Below are 12,533 nucleotides of genomic sequence, written 5' to 3'. Positions count from 1 at the left end.
CTTTTCTTTTGCAACTTAACTTGCTTTGAAATATCACATGCAAAAACTGCAAAACTTACTTAACCTCCCAAACCCATGTACTAAAATACCATACTGTTTAAAAAGGAAAAAAAGAAAACTATGCAGGAACTTAAAAATAACAAAGAAGGGGATTTGTATATACTATTCCTCCCTCTTGCCCTTGTCCCTAAGGACACTTTGGTAACTACAGAGATTCCAAATATAAAAGCATGTAAAATCTTCAGGTTTGGAAATTGTCCTCTGCTCTACTGGGGGTGACGGTGAGAGTCACAAAATCATATAAAATGAGAAAGCCTGAACAGAAGGCCCTATACAAAACAAGTGACTAAAAACTTTGTGGTCAGTAAAATGGGAGTCTGAAAAACATGGTTTCCAAATTTACTTAATACTGAAACATGAAGTCAACACTATCAACATTTTTTTTTAAGTTTTAAAGGTATGCAAATCAATATTTCAGATTATGCATAATAAAATAAAACAAATTTTATTGTATATGCAGGCAAGTCAGAAAAGCCCTGCTTCAGGTAATTTATGAGAAATATACCACAAACTACAGCACTACTATAATGAAATAGCCTGGTGATTTTGTGGGGCAAAGAATCCCTCAAAACATCAGATAGAGGGGCGCCTGGGTGGCTCAGTGGTTTAAGCCTCTGCCTTCGGCTCGGGTCATGATCTCGGGGTCCTGGGATCGAGTCCCACATCGGGCTCTCTGCTCAGCAGGGAGCCTGCTTCCCTCTCACTCTTTCTGCCTGCCTCTCTGCCTACTTGTCATCTCTCTCTGTCAAAAAAATAAATAAAATCTTTAAAAAAAAAAACAAAAAAAAAACATCAGATAGAGACAGATACACATATCCATCCATCCACACTGATTCACTTCAAAGAAGAATTCCAAACAAACACCTTCACCTGTGTTTTTTAACTATTTAGGTATGCTCACTTGGTTATTTCCCTCTATATACTCTGACTATAACCTATACTAGAAACTAGTTACTCTTTTTTCTCTATACAGTATTTTTTGTCTATTTTCCTTTGAAAAGTGAAAATGCCAGGTATCTGCTTTAGAATCCCTCTCTCAAAATTCTCGTTGTGATGAGCACGGAGTGTTGTATACAAGTGCTGAATCACTATAACTTGTACACCTGAAACAAATACTATATTGTATGTTAACTAACTGGACTTTAAATAAAAATTAAAATATAAATTCACATGCTCAAGTGTTTCAGCATTTGTATGCCCAAATTTAAAGCTATTCTTTCCAAAATTAAATATCTGAATAATATAAAATGCCTTTTTATTTTCACTTATGTCTGCTTCACGTCATTTCATAGGTATCTTTACTACTTAAAACTCTTTTAAGATGATTTGAAGGAAGCAAGACAGTAAAGTTTTTACAACTCATTTGCATACAGCTTATGATTACAAGTAATGCCTAAGAGACATATGACATGTATGTGCCAGGCATCATATGCTATATTTCATTAAATTCTCACAAATCAATACAAGTAATGGAACTTTTTTCTTGTGGGACATAAACAATAGAAGTACCTATGATGCATTAAAAATGACCATAAATTCTTCATCACTCCTCCTACCGACTAGAGTCTATTTCCTACTCTGCCCTACACAATGTAGCCTTGCAGCTACCATTTTTGCTGCCCGGAGATCAAGTAAAGTGAGCCAGGGAGAAGAGCACATGGACAGAGAGGCCCAGCTAACAACCCACTAGCCACCAGACTTGTGGGTAAGGTCATTTTGGACAACCCAGCTGACCCAGCCACCAAAAAGCTGCAACCACACAATGAGCCCAAAGAGAGGAGCAGAACAAGAACATAGGTAAGTCAAGATCAATATGCACATCCACAGAATCAAACACACACAAAAACATGGTTGCAGTTTTAAGCCATTAAGTTTTAGAGTAATTTTATTAAGAAACAATAAATAATGGATATAACAGCTCAAGAAGGATAAATTTCGAGTCATAAAACAATAGTCTTAGTAAGGTCACCATTACTTATTTTTAAAAAATCAGTACCAAATCTTATTTGGTAACTCTAAAAATTAGACATTTGATACACAATGAAATTTATGGAAATGAAATAAAGAATAAGAGCTAATAATTGAGAACAATCTCCAAGGATGAATTAAATGAGCAGCATACAGTCTGACTTCATTTTTGTCAAAAAGGGTGGGAGCACAATCTATAAAGACATGTGGATGAATTCACATGTACACACACATATACATACACACATATACACACATACAACATATCCTTCAGGCAAACAATTTCTGAAAACATTTACAAGAAACTGGCCAACAAACCACTGTTTACAAAGATAAATGAGAACTGAGGGATAAGGGTAGGAGAAAAACTATACCCCATTTATACCCTTCAGAACTTCCTAAATTTTGAACTATATAAATATACTGCCAAATTTTAAATTTTTTAGTGTAAATTTTTAAAAGTTTTATGTCTTAAAGACACAAACTGAAATATTTCCAGATGGACATTTTCAGGTTCATTTCAAAAGCGCTGTAGGTGGGGGAAGAGGGTAGGAGAGGCTGTTGAAATGTAACAGCTCAGATGACACTGCAAGTTGATAATTACTGAGGCTGAGTGATGGGTACATGTGGATTCACAATAGAGTCACCTTTTGTTTGAAATTCTTCATAATAACAAGTTATCTAAAAACATTAATGTAAAGCTTTAACAATACTGCTTAGAAAGTCATCTCTCCATCATGGTAAAATAAGATAATGGCATGAATACAAAATATTCAGGAATATTTACAAAGCTTTGGTAGGTTTTTCTTGTTTTCTTTATTCATCTGATAATTAAAATTTTCAAGAGATTTCGGAGCTACAATTAATATTTATTGAGCGTCAGCCTGGGTGTTCTATAGACATTATCTCACTGGATCTTCAAGTTAAGTAGTATCATTGTCACTTTACAAGGAGAAAACTGAGAATCTCAGGAATTCACCCAAGGTTATAGTTAGTAAATGATAGGATTCAAATACAGATGTGTGACTCTGAATCCCATGCTCTTTAGGGAAGAATTAAAAAGATAAAAAATTACAGGTAATCTATAAACAGAATAATCAGGCCCCAGTGGGTTAAACAGTAGGAAGTACATCCATATTTTAATAAGAAAATAGTGTGTGGATTTTATAATACCTTATTTCCTGAGATAAGTAAAAAGGATTTTAAGGAAAAAAAAAGTTGTATTTAAATTTTTTTTTAATCTTCACCAAATTGAAAACCACTATTAGCTCTAAATGTTGTTCAGATTCTCAACTATTAGGCTCAAACCTTTCCTTATTATCTGTTATTAACTACACAAATACTATAAATGGTTCTAGTTTACCAAAGTTCTGGAATTTGAATTAATTTTCTGGAAGAGTTTTTTTGGGCAGATCCTATTTGCCCCAGGCCATTTTTACTCCAACTTTTCCATAAATATTTTTAGTTCTGCCCTACATTAAAAAAAAAAAAAAAAAAAATATATATATATATATATATATATATATATATATATATATATATATCTCGTTTTGGAAGCCTACAATATTCATTACTTGTCCCTTAAAAGAATGCTTTAAAACTGCCCAAACAAGTATAAACATCACTAGCGTAAGAAAGCATTTTAAAAAAATCATCTATGTTGCTCTCCCTTAATATATTGATATGTATCCCACGAAGAAGGGAGCTTAGCTATATGAATTGTATTTTAGACTAGGCTAAAACCAAGGCCTAAAGAAAACTGAAAAGCAACATGCTTTTAAAAGAAGTGTGTAAGAAAAACAGCCTTAAGAAGCGTTAACAGCTTCTGTTCTTGCTTCCCAGCTCTCTGTAAATAGCACAAAATTATTGTGATTTCCCTGTTTAGTGTCGGACTATGAATTCCTCCACGGCAGGGTCGTTCAATTCCAAACAGCAACATAACACTGGCATATGGTAGGAACTCAGTCACTGTTTGTGGAATTAACAGAATAAAAATATCACGAGAATTCCACAACATTCCCAAATAGCTATCTATTTCCTGGCTTCCAGAGGAATGGAGATACTTTGGTTTCAGTTTTTTTAATATAATAAATCGGTGAGTTCACTGGCCATTTAGAGTCTAGCAATATCAGATCCTCATTAAAAACAAACAGAAAAGTCTGTTTCCTCAGCCCTATTAGGAATGATTCAGAGGAAAAGGCAAATTTCAACTGGAAAAATTATTTTAATTTTTTGAAGTAGAAATAAGGTATTGTATTACTTTAAGACACTTGTCGGTAAATACCTAAGCTTCTATAGTTTGGAAAGCTTTGGAAAACTGGAAACTGAGATTGAGAGTCAACATGAATCTGCTCTGAAATAAATGTCACATTTCTGTTTGTCAGTGGTTACCAGACTTGGACATTGCTACAGTATCTGCAAACTAAAATGTTATATATAATTATATATATATATATGGTCTTCATCTATTCAAACATTTATTAAGTGCCTATAATATGCCAAACACAGTAGGAGGTGCTGTAGCTAAAAAAAAAAAAAAAAAAAAAAAAAAAAAGAAAACATGCCCCTTGGCCTTAAAGAGTTTTCATTCTAACAGGGAAAGAATCTTGTAAAACAAACCAGAAGCAAGTTATTCACACATCTGCTTCAATTAGTATCTGTTCTTAGTGAATCCAACCTTACTGATTTCCTGAATTCCTTACCAAATCAAGAGAGAGAAGTCCACGCGAATAAAACTTCCTCTGGAATTATTTGTAAAATGGATCACTTTAGCTAAATTAGCACAAGATGGATGGTTGAGGAGGAATGGTTAATTCTTTGGCCAAGTACCTGCATTTCAAGTTTTAACCTGGACTGAATGTGTAATGAAAAGAGTGAATGTCCATCATGGAAATGTTGACAGACTTACACTACCAGTAGATGCAACTACAACACTGCATTTACTGAAAATTAATGAAGTCCCTGAATTTTTATTTATAAAGTGGATATTATTAGTTTTAGATTATTTTCTGCAAGCCAACAGTCAGAATTTAATAAGATGATGTGTACAGATTGAACCGATTTTCACTCTTATCCACTGCTTGCAGCCTATATGCATTTAAACCAAAAAACATTTGATATACACTAACTATAAATTATTTCCTTGGAGATCTCTCAGGCATGAAGAAAAAGCCTCTTAAATAAATTTAAAATATTATATGCTTGATGGTGTATAACCAAAGGTTTAATCTCACCACTAAAGGGGCAGTTACCATGATTTTGCAATAACCCTGCAGACAATAATCAAGACAGCTCCTGTTGTTCTCTCAGTAAAATCTTCGTAAACACAGCATGGATATATTGTAATTTGATATCTGTAAGATCAACAGCTATACCTCATGACAACTCATAATGTAAGATTTTATTCACCATTACATTGAGTGTTTTCCTCAGAAGACTTAGGGAAGTGTGTTATTTACCAAGCATTGTCCTATTTAACTAAAGATTAGCACATTAAAATAGATATGCTTTCTTTCTCTCTATACTCTAGAAAAAGTGCAGTCCATAAAGAAAGCTCTGGGAAGCAGGCAATTAATTAGATTTTTCAAACTTCAGGGAAATGTGGATATTTCCATCATTATTTTAAAACAACTGATTCCAATTATTATTCTACCGCAAATATAAGAATATTCCCCAAATAGAGCTCTCTGTGATTAGCCGGGTTCAAAAATGTCTCAGTCTCCACCTCATAATGATATTAATATTATTCTAATTTGAAAAAAAGAAAAGAAAAGAAAAAAGAAGGCAATTAGAATAAACACAAATGGTGACACAATTTCAGGAAATCAGGGAACACGTAATTCAGTAAACAGTGAAGGACAATATAAATTAGTATCAAAGCATTCAAAATGGAGATTACTAGAAGAATTCAATTACAGGTTACAAAAAAATAATACACACTTCATTTAAATACAAAGAGATGACCCCATCAGTATTTCAGAAATAATATAAAACCATCTTTCACTCACCAATGCTGGATTTTCTCTTGGCAGTTAGTGACCACCTGTCATGAAAACAGATAACTACTCATGAAAAAATGGGCTATACACAAAGCTACAAAATCAGTGTATCAGAAAACTAGAACAGTGGCTTTACAGATTTAATAGCATCTCAGTATACATTTTTATTTGTCAAATGCACAGAGATGTGACTGTTAGTTTTTAAGCAGCACACTTTATCATAACCCCCTAATGCAGGCTGATAACTGCAGAACAAATTACAGCCTTCCGATTCATACTTTGCTACAAAACCCGCTTCATAACTATTAGGTGACATATGATATAAGATAACTAGTATTTTGTACAATCTACAGACCTGCTTTCAATGTTACATATTTTGTAGAATACGCAAATGTTATAAATAACAAAAAACAATGCAACGTTCACGTTTCATCACTAAAAAAAAAAATTACAGTAGTAAAAATATTTTATTTTGTCAGTATATCTCCAAATGTTTTCACCTGTAATTTTTATTCTGACGCATTAAAAATGAGTTCAGTGATATTTTTCTACTAACATTTTCAAGAAGAAATACTTGGGATAAAGAGATGCTCTGAACAGCCCATTTGTTCCCTTAGTGAATTATGATAAAATTTTAAGCACTTAATAGCCAGTTTAAACTATGTTTAAATTACTAAAACAATAAAATTGAGGGCAAAACTTATTTGTTTTCCTTAAAGATATTTCAGCAGATTCTAAAAATGCTGGGGAAAGAAAAAAGAACAACACTAACCAACGAAGAAAAGAAACCCTTGAATGGTAATTTAAAAAACAACACTGTTTTCAGAGATTACTAATTGTTTTTAAATTGCCCATTACTAAAAATTTTAAACAATAATCTCAAATACTGTAACACCATTTTAGAGACAGAGAAACTAAGGGATACAAGCCAAAATGCTCAATACAAGGCCATGTGAGAAAGACAGCAGCATTATCTGGTTTGAAACACACTGCTTCAGTTCACCACTCTAAACACCAATATTGTCTCTTGTCTCTCTTGCTCAATGTTTCACCCAAAAATCACAAGACTTTTTTTTTGGGGGGGGGGGGAGTGGGGGTGCTGTCACTAAATTCCTATTATAACATTTAATTCCTGAAATAAATGTCCTCCTTTGGTACATTTTAAATACTTAGGCAGCAATCCTGTACCAAAATACATGCTGTAATCAGATACCCAACCATACTACACATTAACGCAGCATAAAAAGTCCATTTTAGAATGAAGATCTCTCAGTAAGTATCAATCACATAGCAACACTTAATAACAGTGGTAATATATAATAGAGTACTGACTTTACATCTGGAAGAACCAGGCTAAAACTACATCAATCCATTTCACTGTTTCTGATTTGGCAGTAATTACAAAATAGACAAACAGAATTAAATGTAAATTGAAAAAGAAAAAAATCTTTATGAAATCCTTTTCATAAAGTTCCTCTTTAACAACCCCATTAAAAGATGAGACCCAAAAAACAGTCAGGATGCTTTCCAATCCCAATGCATGTGTTTCCAAGCATGAAGTGAGCCAAAAGCACAAAAAGAAAAGCCCTGCAAACCATAAGAGCAGAATGTTCATTAACCTCTACATGATAATCCTTTCGTAGCTGCATATTAACTAGTTACATATTCATAATCATTTACATTATTTAAAGGACCTTCGATGAAATTTTCTAAGCAATATCCATTAGTGACAGTGTTAAAGGTTATAGAGGATAGTCTACTTAATGTTTCCAGGAAGGCTTTTTAATTAGTAAATATGTAAATTTGGCACATATGCTTTTTATGTTTAAAAAACAAGTCTCTAGTAGAATGGCATGTGTTCTGGCCATCACCCCCCATGGTCTAGTCTCCACTTTGTTTTAGCTATCTTTCCCCCACTCCACCATCACCCTCACCCTCTTTCTTTCCTAAAATAGTCTCCCAAGAACAGACATTCAAGGATAAAACAAAAATCCATTTCATAATTTATAACAGGAATTTTAACCACCAAAATATTGTCTTACACTAAAGTCTTATTATTAGTTACATACAGGTATTAGAGTTATCCAGTTAGGCAAAATCAAAGGTACAGGCTCCATATTTTAAGAGTCAGAGAAATAAAGGAAAAGGTGAGAGAGGCAGGTATAATACCTATCGCAGCCTTCTGATAAGGCTACAGTTACCTTTGTTTACATGAGTTAAATATCCCACTTACTTCCAAAAACCTTTAAATCCAAGCAGTTGTACTGATATTTTGAGAGATCATTCTAGTTTTCCTCTGTTTTGAAGCAAATTATTCAAAATAAAATATTGGTAAATTTCTAAAACTGTAGCTGCCAAGGAAAATTTTAGAAAAAAGAAAAATCTGATGATTCCAACTGAATCTGAATGGGTTAAAAAAATCTAATTTTTCTATTAAGTTAAATAAGTCCAAATAATCTTACTTCTTCTGAAAATTGACTCAGATTAATTCAAGTATTAAATAAATAAAATGAACCTGGTTCTATAAGAAACCCTTGAAAGAACAAAGCAAAACAACAGAAAAACATTTCATTACTTTGTTGTCCTTCACAGAAGCTTTTTAATAAGATGGCTATGGAGCAATAATAGTTTTTTAAGTTAAACCTGTCAAAACATGCAACTGTTACTCCTGAAGAAAAAATCTTATTGAATCATTTTTAAAAAATTGATTAGTAGGCTCCAACAATTAAAATAATTGACCTAGTAAATTCTTTTTTTTTTTTTTTTAAGATTTTATTTATTTATTTGACAGAGAGAGATCACAAGTAGGCAGAGAGGCAGGCAGAGAGAGAGGAGGAAGCAGGCTCCCTGTAGAGCAGAGAGCCTGATGCGGGGCTCGATTCCAGGACCCTGAGATCATGACCTGAGCCGAAGGTAGCGGCTGACCTAGTAAATTCTTGAATGTGATATAATAGCATTTAGAGCCAGGAATTTATAAATAAAATATGTGCTTACACAATAGTACAGCATTAAAGTCCACGGTAAAGAAAAAGGTCTATGAGCTGATTTACCACTTTTTAAGATACATTTTATCATAAGTCTTCACCAACAGCCCAGTAGTAAGAAAGTCCATGGTGTGCTTTGCAGTTCAAAAGTGCCCTTACCCTGAAAAGTAGTAACAATGGTATATGCCAAGACTTCATAGGATGAAAATCAGTAAAGGCAGGTTTTTGACCTCTCCAAAACCTGTGTTCAAAATTTAAGTACCTTATCCAATATTATGCAATCGCCCAGGAACTGGTAAGAGAAATAATCAGTTTTAGAACCGAGTCTAGCTAACCGGGACTATCTAATCTCAAAGCCCGTATTCACTGGATTGGACTACCTCCAACCATCATGCATCTTACTGGGTGACAGAAGCAAAGCAGCTATTTGCATCTTTGGTCTTTCTTTTTTAAAACAATGACTGCTGCTGCTACTTCTCCACTTCATCCACAAACCCACACTTATACACAAAGAAGACCTTACCAATGTTAGCAAAAGCAAATAAGCTTAAATTCACCAACTGGCTAATAAAAACCCTCATTTCTTCCAACAGCTCCTGGCCTTTTTAGGTCAAGTCACTAAATATAAACAGATTTCCCAAGCCCCATTTCTTTGTGTGCACTGGGAGTTGGGGGTGTGGGGGGAAGGACACGCTAGCCCTCTAATTACTACCACATCTCGTCATACTTTTGAAGTACTTAGGACTGTTAGATGCCCAGGATGACAGCAGTGGACAACAAAACCAACAACCTCTTTTTCTTTATGTCAGTGTCTAGCTAACATACATGCAAATTCTGTTGCAAAAGGTTAAAGTAATATTTGACAAATTTTAAAGCCAATAAACTATATGTGGAATAATAATTCCTTTGCTGTTTTTCCTCAGAAGAAACTTTCTAAAAATTATTTTATAAGGAATGAATGATTTAACATGTATTAAGATCTTCATTATTTATTTCCATTTGTGCTATTTATTTTGGTAAGAGACCACAAGGGGGCATCAACCCATGAGTTTTCTCTGTTAAATAACAGTGCCACATTAAAATCAGACTGGAACAGAAAGCCTAGAAGGGTAACTTTGCTTAAGTCTCAAATGATACTTCTCTCAAAAATGTTCCATTTTATTTCTAAACCCCCCCAACTGTATTTCGATTTCAAATTCTCCCTCTACAGATTCATATACAGAAAATAATCTGAGGACTGTATTAATCAGAGCTGTCTAAATTTATACAGTTTGCTTCTCTTATTAGACTGTCTTCTGACAGATTGTACAATTTTGGGATTTAAAGCTGCTGAATTAAAAAAAATAGTATCAGTGGTGGCTAAAACCAATGGATAGTACACAGGCACTGTTATCTGACAATTACTTAAAAAGTTGAAAATAATTTTTCCAAAAACATATTGTCAGTTAATTACACAGACATCTGAAAGTCATTGGCAAAGTATACAAAAAGCGTACTTCAACAAAATTAGTAAGATATTAGGGACGCCTGGGTGGCTCGGTGGGTTAAGCCTCTGCCTTCAGCTCAATTCATGATCTCTGGGTCTTGGGATGAAGCCCCCATCAGTCTCCCTGCTCAGCGGGGAGTCTGCTTCTCTCTCTCTCCCCACCTCTGTCCCTCCCCATGGCTCATTCTCTCAAATGAATAAATAAAATCTTTTTAAAAAATTAGTAAAATAATACAAGCCTTCTTAATAAGACTCTGCAAAGAAGGAATTGACTACTGGTTCTTAAAAAGGAAATTGCAACAAATAATAAACTGCAATGAACTGGGTATTTCTACATAAAAATTTTAAATAAATTTACTTTCTAAATATGCTGAAAATCAAAAATAACAAAACTACCAAAAATTTAACTCCAACTATACAGAACCACTTTTTAGAACATTCAAATGTCCTTATTCAAAAACATAGTTAGGACGGAATCAAAATAATCATCTTAATTCTTACTTTTACATTTAGCCCAATTTTCACCTACACAAGCTTCTAACGCACTTCTCACATTCGAACCCAGTCTCTTTATACACAAATATTAGATTACGTCTAACATACTTTGGTATTGTACATTCCATTCCTTCATAGTTCTAGCTACAAATTAGGGTTCTTTCTTTTCCTTTCAGTTATTACTCACAGTACCAAGTATAAAGATACTTGGTAAAGGTAATAGTTGGTAAAGATAAAGGTTTGTCACAACGGAAATATCAAACACTGGTAACATCTACATCCAGCAATATGCCTAAAAATGAAGACCTTGATGTGTGGAGGGTTCTGTTTTTTAGGGTTATTTGAATTAGGAATCCAGGAAACTCTAACCGTACTGGCTGAAAGCCCAGTGAGTTATGGGTCACGTCTACTTTATTCACCAATGTATTCATCTGCCATACTGACAGTAAGCGTGCATCCAGTCCTTTAAAAGTACGGGTCTACCATCACCTAGCCAAAAACCTCAGCAGATACGTTTCTCAGTTTAAAAATTGTCATAACTTAACAAAGTAATACAGTACACGTAACATACATTATAAACACCAACCCCCAGTGAAACACCACTCTGTATTAAACACAGTAACACTGGCAATAAAATATATGAATATTCAAAGTAAATGGAATAAGTGCCTCACTCAAATCAGTTCCAATCAGTTTGTCAACAAATGAATATGCCACACACTTAGGAATAACTTTGTTTTCAGTGCTTTTTAGCCTTCTGAATTGCAGATTGGGGACTGTAACCTGTATTTATTTCTGAACTTGAAATAATGCTTGAATCACGGCTTGCATGCCCACTGTTTTACCAGAGATACCAGTATGTCTCCTCTTATATTTACAACACTGATCCATTCTGAATTAATTTTGAACATTGCTCACTGACTGCTATCATCTGAAGATTCATAATCTGAGATTTAATTTATATTATCATTTTTACCATCATTTGTTTCTAGTTGAGCTTCATTATAGGTCAAGAAAAATCTCCAAATTAAAGCCCAGAGATTTGAAAACAAAAAAACTGAAAATACAGAAAAAGACCAAGAAGAGAAATGTAAAACACTGTATAATTGAAAACTCAGAAAGAGAAAGAAGAGCATATGTGACAGAAGCAATATCTGAACCTACCACGACAGGATTTTCCAAAATGAGGAGGAAGGTATCAACCAACAGATTCTACAAACTCTAACAGCCTCAAGCAAGAGAAAAAAAAAAAATTACATCAAGGAACAACAAACTTCCGCAAATGAAACCCTCCCCGCCAAAGAAAATTTTATAAGCATCAAGAAAGAGCAAGGAGGATATACACTGCCTTCAAAGTAACAACTAGAAGAGCTAGAGCGAACTTCAACAAAAAACAACAGAAAACAGAAAATAAGGTAAAACCTTACAGTGCTGAAAAAAATAAGTGAAAACTGGTAATTACGACAGCAAATAGATCCTTCAACATTTTCAACAGAAAAAGAATTCTTCACCAGCAAATTTTCACTAAAAGAAATACTACAT

General features: G+C 33.8%; 1 protein-coding gene across 1 annotated transcript in view; it reads right to left on the bottom strand.

The window, feature by feature from the left end:
• Nucleotides 1–12,533, bottom strand: part of URI1 (URI1 prefoldin like chaperone) — an 87,721-nt gene that overhangs the window by 53,795 nt on the left and 21,393 nt on the right. Inside the window, exon 2 of the mRNA XM_045988623.1 lies at nucleotides 6,036–6,070. Within this exon, the coding sequence (XP_045844579.1) occupies nucleotides 6,036–6,070 (35 nt within the window). The remainder of the gene's footprint in view (nucleotides 1–6,035; nucleotides 6,071–12,533) is intronic.

This window comes from Meles meles, chromosome 19 (assembly GCF_922984935.1).
Source record: "Meles meles chromosome 19, mMelMel3.1 paternal haplotype, whole genome shotgun sequence".
Lineage (NCBI taxonomy): Eukaryota > Metazoa > Chordata > Mammalia > Carnivora > Mustelidae > Meles > Meles meles.
The sequence above is the reverse complement of the archived record's forward strand: the minus strand, read 5'-3'. Positions and strand labels throughout refer to the sequence as shown.